Genomic DNA, 15,787 nt, shown 5'->3' with positions numbered 1-15,787 from the left:
GATCTTGAGTAGCTCGCGAGCTGTGTCGGCTCATTAGCACCCCTAGTCACCACTCACCACCACCATATGCAAATTTTGTGGAATGGAGAATCGATAGAGAAATTTACTCCAACTAGAGGGGTCCGTTAAGGTGACTCTCTTTAATCTTATCTTTTCGTCATGTGCCTTGAGAAGTTGCAACAAGCAATCGATGTAGAAGTTAGAGCAAAACGTTGGAAACCCACGCGTATTTGCAAGGACGGCCCTTCTATTGCTAATTCATTTTTCGCCGATGATATGATTCTTTTTGCGAAAGCGAGCTTGGAACAAGCCCATGTTATTAATGAAGTCCTTAGAAATTTTTGTAAAGCCTCTGGGGAGAAAGTAAGCATTGCAAAATCACAGGTTTTCTTTTCAGCTAACACGCCTCTTGCAACACAGGATGTGATTACAGATTACTTGGGGTTTGAAGCTACTACTGATCTGGGCACTTATCTTGGGGTTCGCACCACAAATGGTCGTGTTACAAGAGCTAAATTTGCCCATTTGGAAGATAAATTCAATAAGCGCCTAGCTGGATGGAAGACCAAACACCTCTCACTAGCCGGAAGATCAACTTTGGTACAATCAACGCTTTCTACTTTGGCTAATTACAATATGCAGACCACAAAGATACCACGGACTGTCTGTGACTCGCTAGATAGGAAGACCCGCAGATTTTTATGGGGAGGTGATGAGAATACAAGAAAAATTCATTTAATATCATGGGAGACGATACAGAAACCAAAGAGCTTGGGTGGCCTTGGAATACGATCTTCTAGACAGTCCAATGCCGCGTTCCTTACCAAGCTTGGTTGGCGGGTTCTTGCTGAACCACAAAGAATATGGGCAAGGGTTCTATGGGCCAAATATTGCAATGGTAGATGTGATGTCGATATGTTTCAATCCAAGCCAAATATGTCCAACGTTTGGACAAGAATTACGTGACAAGCTAAGATTGTTTCGGCAGGAACTTCAGTCGCATTAGGCAATGGGAGAATCACTCTTTTCTGGGATCATTCTTGGGTTGATGGAGGATGCCTATCCCGTAAAGATATTTTGACTAATTCCGAATCAATATTAGGTGCCACAGTCAGTGAAATGTGGGACGAAACATCAGGTTGGAAGTGGGACTTGTTCTCAAATTACCTCCCAAGGGAGGAGCTTTTGAAAATTGAAGCTTATACACTCGGCCCGGAGCCATATATCGAGGACGTGTTTTTCTGAAATGGCACTTCCAACGGTAACTTTTCGATAAAATCTGCTCTTGCTTTTATTCGTCCAACCGAGATTCCTATTGAACCAGATACAGTGGATTGGCATCTTATATGGAAAGTCCCTGGCCAACAAAGAATCCGTATATTTATGTGGTTAGCTTCTGATGGTCGTATTATGTGCAATTATTATAGAGTCCGTCGTAATTTATCAGACGATCCTATGTGCCCTAGATGCCTGATGGACGACGAGACTACTGATCACGTTCTCGGGTCATGCCCTTTCTCTACCGAAATTTGGCACCAAATTGGGCTGCCTATGCCCCAAGGCCTAAGACATATTTTTTTTCATTCCTTTCAACCAGTGGGTCTCGAATAATATGTGTAATACTTCCCAGTTCGCTTCAGTCGATTGACCTATAGAGTTCGCTTTAACTTGTTGGTGGATATGGAAATGGAGGAATAATGCCGTTTTTGGAAGAGGAAATGAAAACCCAACTTATCCTATACGTTTCTTCAAGCAACAATTTATCTCCTCTAAAAATGTCTTCGATCCATTTTCACTCCTCACCGGGCTCTAGGTATGAAGAAGTTTTCGTGAGATGGCACCCTCCTCCCTTTGGTTGGTTTTTACTTAATACAGACGACGCATCAAGAGGAAATCCGGGTGAAGCGGGTTGCGGTGGAATTATACGGGATGATTCGGGTAATTTTGTGTCTGCGTTTCTTTTCTCGTTTGGCGTCTCTAACTCTATGAGAGCTGAGATGCGGGCTCTTCTGGCTGGTCTTGAGCACGCCCGTGCTTTACGTTTATCTAATGTGATGGTCCTTATGGACAATAGCCCTTGTGTAAGCTTCTTCCGAGAACAGCAACTCATAAGCAGTGGATTAAGTCCTCTTGTACAACGTTGCAAGGATTTGATAGGGCTTGATGGATGGTCAGTTAAGATAGATCATACTTACCGAGAAGCGAATCGAGCTGCTGACTGGCTTGCCAATCAAGGGGTCTCCTCGTCTTCTTCTACCACTATTCTTACCGTCCCTCCGGCTGACTTACGTCCTATCTTACGTGAAGATGCTCTTGGTGTTTCTATTTTTGCTCTTATGTACCAAAAAAAATTAAAGAAAATAAATATCTCTAAACAGTTCACTTAAAAATAATTTCATCATAATGTTCTTGTAGGTTTCGAGTAGTCCAACTCTTAGTTATAGCCCGACTACCTGTCAAACGGGTCAGGCGAGCGGTTACGAATTCGATTATTTCGAGTTCGGGAAAAATACGGGTCAGATTTATTTCGGGTTTGTAAGGGTCGGGTTTATACGGATTTCAGATCGGGTTAGGCTCAAAAACGGGTTAAACTAATGCCTTTTTACAGTTGTTTATTTTCTGTAATTTTAATTATAAAAATTTAGTAATTGGTAATTTTCATAAATATTTATTTTGATATATGATATCAGTAAGTACAAATAATTTTTTTGTCTAACATATTCTATATCGGAACGTTATACGGAGTATTGGATTGATCAGTTGTTACACGTACATGACAAATAGTGACTATATTTATATGTTAAATCATTGATAAATTAACCATGTACTAAAACTATGCTTTAAAACAAATACTATAAACATACTCTATTTCAAAACTTGAAATTTCATACCGAGTACTCCATCTCATTCAACTCCAAATACAACATTGCTTTCTTTGACAATATTCATATATGAAGAGAATCTTTAAAGTTCCTTGCGATCTATAAGAAAAAATATGGTCATGTGAGATCTTATTTAATTCATCATTAAGAGTTAATAATTACAAGAAATTTTTATAATTTACATAATGTAAAATTAAACATATTTACGTTACAAATCGTGCATCGATAAACGTGTAAAAGGGACATGTATTTGGAGTTCAATAGAGGGAGTATTATTTTAAAACTGATTAATTCAATACCAAAAAAAATAATTATTTTCCTTAGGGGAAAAGTGTATACAACCTATATAATTGAGGCACACGAGGAAGGAAAATATTTTGACCGGCTTCTATTTTGGACGATTAAAGACTTAAAGTGCGACTAGGTGGGGTTGTAGGGGTATAGCCGTACCGTAGGTCCGTAGCCCGCAGATGAATAGAATTTTCAGATCAAAACATGAAGAAGTATCAAAACCGACTTCCATTGTCGAATTCTCTTCTCCAAAACCCTTATACCATCACTCCTTCCCTTTCCATCTCTTGTTCTTCTTCTACAGGCCGGTAAACCCTGATATCAACGTCCAAGAGAATGAAACTTACAGGAGCGAGTGCTCAGCAAATGGAACAAGGGATACTACTCGTATTCAAACGTTGGCGGGAGCTCCGAGATGCGGTTGATGGTTCATTTGGAGGACCCCATTCCGGTCAGAAAGCTTCTCACTTTGCCGATGATATTATCAATTTCTTCACCAAACCTAATGGACGAGGTTGATCATTTCTTGCTTAAAAATTCGTAGTAATCTTGTTCAATTATATGCCCCTATTAATGATCAAAAATTCTTGGTTAAGACCGTTTAAGTTAAAGATATGCTCCTCATCTCATGTTGTTGTAGATTTCAGTTTAATGTTCTTGATTTTTTATACTATCGATTATCTCAAAGCGGCTCTTCTTTGTCAGAATCACCGTCCATTGATGAGTTGTTAGATTTGCTTGATGATGGCATGGATGACTTAGGTTTGGTGGAGGTTGAGAGCGTTAATGAGGTCATTTTCCATTCTTTTCTCGTTAAATATATATGGTCTGCGACTTGGTATACCATTTCGGCATTGTTAATTTTGGTTTAAAAAAAAAGTTCTGTAGGAACCCTTCATTGTTTATTTCTCCTGATTTGTCGAGCGATTGTAGGTGGCAAATATACTGATGAATATGTATGAAGAATGCTTAGACCATAACTATCAAAGGATTCAAGAGCTTAGGGATACGGCGCAATTCTTTGATAACAAAACAGCTCCCAATCCTTTTCCAAGAGAGGTAATAATGCTTTTCCTGCGGGAACTTTATTGTTGAATGTTGAATGTCCAAGACATTGTCTTTGAAGTTTCTATTGCATTCAAACTAGATATAGTTCAAACTTTGGGAGTTGGCATGTTTCAGTCATCTATGATTTGAAGAATTTGCTTAAAAGCTATATTACGCTCGAGTCTCCAACTCAGTTACAAGTATCTAACGTGTTAAGTGACTGGTTTATAAGTTGTTAGATTGATAAACAGTACTATTAATTTTTACAAAACTGTTTTAGGCTGCTAGCATTAGTAGTGATGGTGTTGCTGAGGATAATGAGGGTTCAAGCATGATAGCTAATTCATCGGAGTCTTTACCCAATCAGGAGAGTGCTTCCCAAGCAATGGAGTTAGATGAAGCTCCTTGGATTACAGTTGCATCAAAAAAGCCCAAGTCTAGGAAAAACTAGGCTCCCGCACTTGACATGTAATCGTTTAATGATTCCGCAAGAGCACACCTTTTTTTTTTTATTTTAATTACGCAATCAATAATGTACCAGATACCATTTGTTCTAATGTGATTAACATCATCTTTTTTCTCAATGTTCCATGTCATATTTTAACTACATTGAACACTCTTGCGTTCCACAGTCGAGATAGGGAAAAAGATCAGATCGGTTCTTTTTGGCGTATTTCAGTGTAAACTCCGTTCAAACCGCAAATGTATGCAATTATCCACAGTTATGAACTTAAAAGAGGTGCGGCGTAGCAGTAAAGGTCAAGCGAAGGAGCAAAGGAATTATTACTAGTATTATAAGAAAAGGTGATCATTTTTTGTCCATAATCCTCAACAGTCGATCTCATACCACAAAGTTATACTATATTGTTGTTTTTTGAAAATGAGGCTCATGGCATAAACTGTAGTCATTGTACTCAGGAGTACAACAAACATCTTATTTGTGTATTTCTGAATCTCCAAGGAGCTTGAGAAGTGGGTAATCTTGACGAAGCTCTTCTTCTGACAAGTTATCATTCTCCTCTTGCGGCGTCCATAACACTTCAGCAGCCTGCATTGCATGGGCCAGTATAACATTCAATCCAACATTAATTTATTACAGACCCGGGTCTTAATAATTCAATCTATAATAATGTGTATGGAACTGCGAATTCAAGTTATGTGTAGTGCCGCTCAATGACTATATCAAATCCGATGGATCAGAAATATTGAAATTTCACTTACAATGGTATCCTGATAACGAATAGATCCAAGCTTCTGCAAAACTTCTTTCAACTCTACACTTCCTTGGATAGTTGGTAGTTCAAGTACTCCTTTCACCGCCGCCAAAATGGTAATCTGCACAAAAGATGGATCACAGATATATCGACAATAACAACATAATTCTACTGCAATAGAAAGCTAGCTTAATCATGTTAAAACATACAGAAATTAATTATAAATTTCTCATAATGGAAATTGCATCGATTATTATTAATTCAAGGCCTTTGGTTAAAAACACTGAAATATTATTTCTTGGCGATCACAATGAAAATTGCATAATACTTAAATTGAGCGATAAATCGATTTAACAATTTAATCTGCCACATAGTTTTGTGAGTAAATTTTATCTATACCCCTCTGTTTCAAGGCCGAACAGAGAGTGCCTCATGTGCTCCCGCAAATAGTTATATAGAGATAGGATACAGTCGATACAAAATTCAATCAAATATTACGATCATAATAATCATAATATAATACAGAAAGTAGGAAAACATTTGTATGTATTGAAAGTTTCTTACCACTATGAACTCGCTGCTAGTTCCTGTGGCTTTCGGGCTTCTTTTGACTTGCTTCTTTTTGTTATTGACATTAACCAATGTTTCTTCATCAAACTTCCCTCTTTCCTCCAAAGACAGTTGATTGAATAACTTTTCGCCAAGTGCGAACCTTCCTTTAGTGTTCACCTAATGAAGGACAAGAAAAAAATAAAAGAAGTTCATGCTAAGTCAGTCGAAAATAATCAATGAAATTATACGGGAAATTCTAAGACAGTGTTTATAACTTACAGATGAATAAGCGGAGATGAAGTAATCAGGGTGTCGAAGCAAGGCCCGTGTAGTTTCTGGAAAAAATTAATTCAATAGGGCATTAGTTACAGATGAAGAAAACTTTGAGCTTATGTTTATGCATCATAACAAGCCAATAAGCCATTATACAAAACATATTGCTGGACGAGTAGCCAGGGTAAATGTTTCTCGGATTTTTCATATCAACTTGTATCCTTGTACATAAGCGCAATTAAACATTCAACGTATATCAAATTTTTAGTCGAGCTTGTCATAGGTTGTATCGAGAATTTATTAGAAGATATTGGAACGACAATTCAGTCCCTTTAAGCTCACTTGCAACAAACATAAAACGTGTTTAAAGTTTCTAGTACCTGTCAAAACGTAGTTAATGCCCTTTGAAGTCGAAGTATCAGCAGTTAGAGCGATTTGATTAAGCTCTTTTTGAAGCGATCTTGCTGTTCCTAACAATCCAACCTAAATTTCACAACACATTCGTCATCTAATTTCAAATAATGTACTAGCAAAATAGATTATTACAATCACATCGAGAATGGCGTTTTCATATTGACTGTCATTTTAAAACTCGACATTAGTCATAAATTCCAATTTTTTATTTGAATAAAGAAAGGAAATAATTGCAATTACATTAGAGCATATGTTTTGAAAAATTCAAAGTTTGATAGATTGTAATGAATCATGAATGAGAAAGGAATATCAAGGGAGTAGGAAAAAAATTAGCTGAGAATCAGGAAATATGCAAAATAATTGCAATTACATTACAGAAGGTTTTATTTCACCACGTACAATTTCGTATCCAAAGTTCTTTTCTTTTTAAAATAAGCATGGCTACCCCTTGCTACTAGGTCGCTCCCCCTAATATGCCAACGACTTATATTAGAATAATAAGCAAAAGCAGGCATCACATGTAACAATACCTCTATAATTGAATTGCCACGCTAATTAGCTAACCGTCTCATACAAGAATTTGTAATTACCTGAATTTTAACAATGCTGTTTTTCTCTTCAGCCGTTAATTTTTTATTCTCCTCCAAATAGCAATGAATCACAACGGATGAAATAATCGCTGCAAGAAAACCCGTGATGATCCAAAAGTTCCTCCAATCTTTTTTTGTCCACGGCTTTTCCACTCTACTCGACCCATAACTCGAACTCGACCAATAACTCGAACCGGAACTCGAACTCGAACTTGAACTCGAACTCGAACTCGAACTAGAACCCCCGGAAGAGCCGCTGGAGGAGAATGAACTGCCACCCATCCTTCCGCCAGAAGCCCCCCAAGCAGGATTTTTGTAGTCGTACATTATTATTAGTACACACGCCAAGACGGCCGCTATCAAGGGCTTTCTTAGGGCTTTCGTAGAATTCGAAATAGCATCAAGAATTGAGTCAAATAGAGTTTTTGAAACCTTTTCTTGTAGGATTTTATCATTCGTTTTTGAAATCGAAAACTTTGGACCAATAATTTCATGTTTGGGGGACGTAGTAGTAGGGTTTATGAGATAGGGTTTTTTCAGGAGAAGTGTTAGAGAAGTTGATTGAGTTTTGTATGGAGAGCGTAAAATGGTTATTGAGTGAGGAGATTTGCATTTCAAAATGTGAAATTGGTTATGGTGGTATGATGATGAAAATGCCTTTGATTCAAGAATCAATATGTTTGCCATCGTTTTCCAAGAATTGTAAGGGTTTTTTTCTTTTGCAGTTGGGATTTCTTTCTTATATAACTAGTGTAAGACCCGTGAAAATTCACGGGTTGTTTTTTTATTTTTAGAAATTAAAACTATTTGCTAAGTTGTGAAATAAATGTTACACGGTGTATCTAAATAAGAGTAAACTAGATTTCATGCCCGGGTAATGCCTTATATGGATACATCAAATTTTTTTTTTCCATGGCATTTGTGCAGCACACCTATACACATTAAAATTCACGTTTGTACGAAATTGAATCTATTTGTATCTTAATCCTGATAATCATTATAATTACAGAGTATATTGTCCAATAAGAGTCCATAACTATTATCCTACTACTCAAATTGGTACGTCAATAACTGTGTATAGTATAATAAGATGCATAAAATTTCTAGATACTTTCCCCCCAAAAAAATTAATTTTATACTCACATTCTTAATAAATCCCACCATTATAAGAAAAAAATAAAAACTATACATGTGGTTTTTTTCTTTAACTCTTTTTCATAATGCAACATATATACATCCAGTAAGGATCATCTGTCTCACTTTTGTGTCTCATTGTGTGTGTCACCTCACTCACCTTTTGACACATCACTTGTTGTAAAATAAAATATTATATTAATTATATTAATTTGTTGATTTGTTAGAAGGTGATTGGAGTGGCACACCAATTGGAACACCAAATGGGACAGAGGATCTCCACTCATTTACATCGCCCCTCATCATTTTTTCTCTTTTATCTCTTAACTAGTTTTGTGGCCCGTGAAATTCACGGGATGTTCTGTTTTGAGTGTGATAGTTTTAGTGTTTTTAGTAATTGAAATTTTATAAAATATCAAAACATATAGTAAAATAACCTTATGAATAATTCATGATAGATTGCGTACTAAAATTACAGGCATTTACATGTTAACATAAAGAGCAAATCGATAAATTAAATAAGCCAAGTAGGTGAAGATTGTTATTTTTTCGAAGGTAAAATGATGAAAAAAAACAACAAATAGTAAAACAAAACAAAACATACATTTAAAAGAAAAACATTAGCCATTTATGTTGATGTCGTTAATCTTGTAGTTTGTCTTCAATATATAGTTATTTAAGCAATCCTAGTATTTTATTTTTCCATATAGTTTTCTTTTTCCAATGAATCGTCCCTATAATAAAAAAAAAGTAACTCAATAATTAGTCTAAATTAACCAACAAAATAGCGAAATTTTTTTATGCAATATTATCGTTATTAATTTAAATTTTCTCTTAAACAGTGAAAGAAAGAGGGAATGAGAATGAAGTCGTAGAGATGTAAGTATATTAACCTTTGAATAGCCCAACACCACAAATCTTAATAGCCCCTAAATGAGAACAAAACAAACACAAACGTTGAAGTTAAAAATGTGATGAACACTTCATAACCCAATGGAACTTACATAAAAAATAAATAAATTAGTTAATAATTTAAAAACCTTAATACACGTAGCTTTATGTGAATAGAATGATAGGAAAAATTAGTAACACATTTTGTTCTACCGACGATAGGGATAAAGAAAATTTTGGCTTACAATTTTTGTCTTTCATCAAATATATATAAATAATTGAGGATGCATTTTATGACTTTTGAGTATCCTTTTCTCATTATTATCAAATTTAATATAGGTATAAAAATGAATAAGGTTCATGACTTTTGAACATCATTTGTTCATTATTATGAAATTTAATATAAACATAAATAAGGAATAAAGAGAAATGAAATATCTAAGGTTTGCTTGATTATTATTATTATTATTATATATTTTTCTTTTACAAAATCAACTTTACACGAGTTTGGTTTAAGATTTTATCTTATGTAATTAAAATATGTCATGTAGATGATGATAGATAGCTTGGCTTACCTTTTCATTAGATTTATTGATTTTATATTTAGATTATAAAGTTATAGATTTTTCTCATTATTATGAAGTTTAATCTAGACATAAATATGCATGAAGGAGAAATGGAATGTAAAAGGTTTGCTTTATTATTATTATTATTATTATTATTATTATTATTATTATTTTCTTTTTGAAAAAAAAAAATCCACTTTATTTGATTGTGGTTTAGAAATTATCTTATGAAATTAAAATATGACATTCAGATAATGGTGATAGTTTGGGTTGTAACACCCCCATACTCCAAGTGCTTTACCAGGACCACTTAAGGCATGGAAGTGCTACCATCTCGGTTACCCGAGGCAATGATAATCATAAGACAATAAAGAAACATATTTAAATAGTAAATAACGTTTAATGTGATTACATGCCAAAAACAAAAACTGATAAAGTTCTCCAAAACTGTCTACTATCAAAAGACTATAAAACTATCAAACACAGCGGAAGACTTCTAAACTGCATCGTGGTGACTCCTCCCAGTTATCCCATACGCATCAGCTCATACCTGCTCAATAATCGCTCACCACTCCCGAATGGATCACCACGTTTTAAAACATTTAAACGGGTCGAGACTAATTACACAAACACAAAGCCACAATGAAACAAGTACACAAACAGTTCAAACAGCTCAACACAACCCCAGTCTCCATCTCAATCTCCACACAACTGACTACACACTAAAGTGTGTAGCCCTGCCAGAGTACCCATCGCAACAGGTTACTCCTCGCCGCCAGTGAAGGACCGCAGCCGTTCCCACCTAAGCCCCTGATGTGACCATAATTAAAGCATATTTAGTCCCCGAATTAGCCTTGTTCCCATGCTTTTTAGTGCATATTTGGGTCATTTATTGTCTTTAGTTCTTTGTTTTGCATATTCTTTGAGGTTTTGTGTCCTTGGTAGGAAAGGAGTGCAAACCTTGCACTTTCATGGCAAAATGAGGCTAAATTGATTGAATTCAATGACCAAGCATCAAGGAGAGACAAGATTAGAAGGCCTTTGTACATACTATAGTAGATGGGCAATGATGAGAAAAGATCTTTGCATCCCCGAGGAAATCTCCAAGGATTTTATGAAGAAAAGGGAAGAAAAGAAGAAGAAAGCACGCTGCATGACAACTCGTGCGTCTTCCCAAGAAGACGCTCGTCCACCAAGCCACAATCCGTGCGTCTTCCTTACAAAACGCCCGGGCAGCAGCAACCAGAAGACGCCCGTCTTCTCCCAAAGACGCCCGGGCAGAGACAATAGAATCCGGCCGTCCCGTGCCTGAGACGCACGGATTCCAAGACAGCACAACTTTGTTTCTTCAAGCTTCAAGAAAGATGCCCATCCTTCTAAAAATACCGGCGTTTCCTTAAGTAGGGACTTAATCGTCATTTAAGCCCTTAGTTAACCCTAATTCCTACACCTAATCCCCACTATAAATATCCCATTAGTCTAATTGGAAGAGCATGTTCTTCTTAGCAATCTTTAGTGTAGTTAATATCAATCAAATCTCTCTTTAATTTTATAATCAACAATTAATCAAGTTTTAATACAAGTTTTATTTCCTTAATCTCTCTTTTGTTCATCCTTTATTTTGGGTAATTGAAGATTATTTGGGTTATTATTGGGAGATTGACAACCTCTCAATCAAGCATCAAGTACTTCTTTTATTCTTTGCTTTATTATTGGAATCATTAGTAGGTATAATTCTCTTAATCCCTTTTTAATTATTGTTAATTACTTTCATTTATTTATCATGTTTCACTTTGTTGGTATGATTGACAACCTTGCTAGCATGATCAACATGATAATGAGTGAGTAGTCACCTAGCTAGGGTTAATGGGAAATTAGGGGAAACTAACATGGGGAATGATTCATGCTTAAATTAATATGCTTTCATGGTTTATTTGCTTGCTTTTTTTTATCTCAACTCATGCACATGTTATGTTTGATGAAATGCGAGCCTATGAATCCTTGCATTTTTTACCCATCACCTATCTTTTCAATGAGACTTGTAAGACATAAACCAACTCGAGTCTCATTAGACCATGCATGTTGTTGAGTAGGGAAGATTAAGTCGACTTGTAGGTGTTGTACAATCTAATCGATTCGGCTCCGGGACCCAAACTCTCCTAGGATTGTAAGATATAACCCAACTCAATCCATCACAACAATAATGGCTTGCTTATAATTTGAGAACATGTTTGTATGATCAATTCCCATGAATCCCCTATGACCCCATGACACCCTAGTGCTTTTTATCAATTGTTTACAAATCTTTTAATTCATCTTGCTTGTTTATTTCCATTGCTATTCTAGTTAGTGACCTTCTACATCAACTCAAATTGTGACACCCCTAAGACACCACTAGTTTCAATAGAAATCTCATCTCAATTCCCGTCCCTTGGGATCCGACCTTTACTTGCCTCTTTACTAATTGTAGAGTTGTTTGTGAAGCTATAAATTGTGTTTTGGTCTAGGTGCTCCTAACGACAAGTTACCGAAAAGATTTAGTCCGACCAAAAATGGCGCCCTTGCCGGGGACGGTGTTAACTTGATTTAGATTTTCTTATATTATTATTAGTTGTGTCTTTCTTTGCCTTGAGGAAGTAAAACTCCTCAAGGTTTCTTCTAATTGTTTTCGAGTTGTTTGACATTTTGCATGTCTAGAAGGTCACAAGGTGATTTGTTACCTTTTGATCGTGAAATTGAAAGAACTTTGACAACCAATAGAAGACTTGCTAGGAGAAATTTGAGAGGTATTGGTGAGGTTGTAGATATTCAACCAACTATTGAGTTCATCAACCCTTTTGCAAGAGAAGGTGAGGAGAACCCAACACAAAATACAACACAAAATCAACCCACAATGCCTAAGTTTTCATCACATTCCGTACCCACCGAGGAGAACCTATCCAATGGTACTCCCACACCACAACATCTAACCGGAAGTTTTTTTGCCAAATCCGCATTTATCCAATTAGTCGAAAGGAGCCAATTTGGGGGGATGCCTAGTGAAGACCCTCATTCTCATATGGAAACCTTTTGTGACTATTGTGAATGCGATTTCTCAAACCGCTGTAACTCAAGACCAAATTCGATGGGTCTTATTTCCTTTTTCTCTAATTGGCACCGCGAAACAATGGTTGAAAGGCCTTGATAAGGCTACTCTCGGAATTGATTCTTGGAAGAAGTTGGCTCTAGCTTTCTACAAAAAATTCTATCCACCGGAAAAGACTAACATGCTAAGAGCTCAAATTACGGGTTTTAAGCAAAGAGATGAAGAATCTTTGTATGAAGCTTGGGAGCGGTTCAAAGGAATTTGTCGCTCATGTCCTCACCATGGACTTAGCGAGTGGTTCTTGGTACAACAATTTTGGAACGGTCTATATGAAGATTCAAGGAACATTCTCAACATGGGATCAAATGGAATGTTCACCGAAGTTAATAACTCACAATATAGTTGTAACACCCCCATACTCCAAGTGCCTTACCAGGACCACTCAGGTATGAAGACATTACCATCTCGGTTACCCGAGGCAATGATAATCAAATAACAATGAAGAAACAACGTTTATTATAAATACTTAGCGAAGAGTTACAATTCTCAAAACCAAACCAAAAGTACGATACATGTTCTCAAACTGACTATTCTAACTGAAATGTAAATAACTAATAAGCTACAGCGGAAGACTCCTATCATCATGTCGTGGCATCCCAAATATCCTGCACTCATCTCAATACCTGCTCAATATCTGCTCACCATCCCCGAATGGATCACCGCAGGTTTACAAAACAACACCGGGGTCAGTACTAATCACACAATTCAACATATATTAACGATAAGATAAATAGACAGCTTAACTGTCACACACACACAATCGCGCCCAAATCCAATCATCTCAATCACTGACTGTCCACTGGACCAGCCCTGCCAGTGGGGGACCGCAGCCGTACCTACCAAATCCCCGCTCCACATAGTGAGCGATAACCCTGTCCATTATTGTGCACATCCGTTCTGTGGCGGGTTCCACAGAAGGCGAAACTAGGGCGTGAAGCCACTCCCGCAAGTGACCCCACTCGGTAGAGGCCACGCCTCGCGAACCATAGACAACGATCACAACCACAATCACAATACAATTACTATGTCAAACAACCAAACACAACACATCAACCAATATCCCATTATGGGACTAATACCGAGTAGAAATCCTACCCGGTATGCACACAATCGACGGTCTCTCTACTTTGAGTCAAAAAGCTTCCTCTATGAACCCTCCTCCTATCATACAACACATAAGGGCTACCAAATCACATACTACACATAAAACCCCCAAATCCCCTAATTAGGGTTTAACCAAAATAAAGGAAATACAACAAAAAGGGTACATAGATCTTACCCTCGACGCAAGGAACTCAACGGTATGAACAACGATAAGAACTGACCCTCCAAACTCCGGGAATTGCTAATTATGCGATTAGGATGAAGAACTTGCTTGCTTTCTCTCTTAAACAGTAATTTAGGTTTTGTAAAAGTGATTTAGAATAATGACGACAAAGCTTATATACCTCAATCGCGTAATTAACAAAACCCGAGAAAACTCCCCGTAAAACCGGCTACTCGATCGAGTGCCCGAGGTACTCGATCGAGTACCCCCTTACTCGATCGAGTGCCCCAGCTACTCGATCGAGTACCCAACAGGTCAGAAACTTTTCTAAAACGCAACTTACCCTTACTCGACAGAGTAAGGCCTACTCGATAGAGTACCCCAAGACTCATAAATACGGAGTATTACAGTCTTCCCTCCTTAAAAGGAACTTCGTCCCCGAAGTTCAAACCACTACTAAACAAAGGTACTCCCATAACATTCCCGACTCAACAACCAAAACAAAATTTAACATAAAACATGTTACTAACCCAACTCATCCCGACAAACATACCGACGCAACATATAAAAGGGGTATAAAATTCTTAAAAACTGTCCGCGATCATCTCCTACCCCCCTAAAAGAAACAAGGTTACGTCCCCGTAACCATACATACCTGATCAAAAAGGAAAGGGTAACGCTCTTTCATAGCCTCCTCGGGCTCCCACGTAGCTTCCTCGGTCTCGTGGTTAGACCAAAGGATCTTGAGCAGAACTGTCTCACCATTCCTTGTCTTTCTAACCTTTCGGTCTAGAATCTGTTTAGGCACCTCAAGATATGACAAGGACTCATCTAGCTCTAAGGTCTCGGCCTCTAACACATGTGACGGGTCACTCACATACTTTCGCAGCTGCGATACATGAAACACATTATGCACTCTCTCTAATGCAGCTGGTAAAGCCAGACGATATGCAACTTCCCCAACCCGCTCTAAGATCTCATACGGCCCTATAAACTTCTGACTTAGCTTGCCTTTCTTCCCAAATCTCATAACCCCACGCATAGGAGACACTTTCAAAAGAACCTTGTCCCCCACTTGAAATTCTATGTCCCTGCGATGAAGATCTGCATAACTCTTTTGTCTATCCTGAGCTGCCTCATCCGTTCCCCGATCATCTTAACTGTTCCACCATCTCATGCACCATCTCTGGTCCTAAAACCACTTTGCCTCAAAGACTATCGTCCCAACAGATTGGACTCCTACATCTCCTCCCATACAAAGCCTCAAACGGTGCCATACCAATACTAGTGTGATAGCTTTTATTGTAAGAAAATTCTATCAAGTCCACCTCTCTGCTCCCACTACCACCAAAATCCATCACACAAGCTCGCAACATATCCTCAAGAGTCTTGATTGTTCTCTCGATCCGCCGTCTGTCGCAGGATGGAATGCAGTACTCATCTTCAAAGTTGTTCCCAATGATTCCTGCAACTCCTTCCAAAACCTCGATATAAACCTCGCATCTCTGTCAGACACTATGT

The 15,787-nt window shown here is 37.4% G+C and overlaps 2 protein-coding genes and 1 non-coding gene across 3 annotated transcripts; 1 reads left to right on the top strand and 2 right to left on the bottom strand.

The window, feature by feature from the left end:
• The first annotated feature begins 3,329 nt into the window (after nucleotides 1–3,329).
• LOC141638088 (pre-rRNA-processing protein TSR2-like) lies at nucleotides 3,330–4,804 on the top strand. Its single transcript, XM_074447522.1, has 4 exons — nucleotides 3,330–3,687; nucleotides 3,879–3,964; nucleotides 4,107–4,232; nucleotides 4,501–4,804. The coding sequence occupies exons 1-4, from the start codon at nucleotides 3,510–3,512 to the stop codon at nucleotides 4,669–4,671; spliced, it is 561 nt and encodes a 186-aa protein (XP_074303623.1). The 5' UTR covers nucleotides 3,330–3,509; the 3' UTR covers nucleotides 4,672–4,804.
• A 184-nt stretch (nucleotides 4,805–4,988) lies between these two features.
• Nucleotides 4,989–7,956, bottom strand: LOC141638087 (FLUCTUATING-LIGHT-ACCLIMATION protein 1, chloroplastic). The gene is made up of 6 exons (XM_074447521.1): nucleotides 7,264–7,956; nucleotides 6,640–6,742; nucleotides 6,266–6,321; nucleotides 5,999–6,163; nucleotides 5,442–5,555; nucleotides 4,989–5,268 (listed from the first exon to the last, which is right to left on the bottom strand). Exons 1-6 carry the CDS (start codon nucleotides 7,948–7,950, stop codon nucleotides 5,155–5,157), a joined length of 1,239 nt encoding a protein of 412 aa, XP_074303622.1. The 5' UTR covers nucleotides 7,951–7,956; the 3' UTR covers nucleotides 4,989–5,154.
• Nucleotides 7,957–13,120: 5,164 nt separating this feature from the next.
• LOC141638103 (small nucleolar RNA R71) lies at nucleotides 13,121–13,227 on the bottom strand. Its single transcript, XR_012542001.1, has one exon. It is a non-coding gene; the product is annotated as a small nucleolar RNA R71 (small nucleolar RNA).
• Nucleotides 13,228–15,787: the final 2,560 nt, after the last annotated feature.

This window comes from Silene latifolia, unplaced genomic scaffold (genome assembly GCF_048544455.1).
Source record: "Silene latifolia isolate original U9 population unplaced genomic scaffold, ASM4854445v1 scaffold_177, whole genome shotgun sequence".
Lineage (NCBI taxonomy): Eukaryota > Viridiplantae > Streptophyta > Magnoliopsida > Caryophyllales > Caryophyllaceae > Silene > Silene latifolia.
Note: the sequence above shows the minus strand (reverse complement) of the source record. Positions and strands in the feature narration are given on the sequence as shown.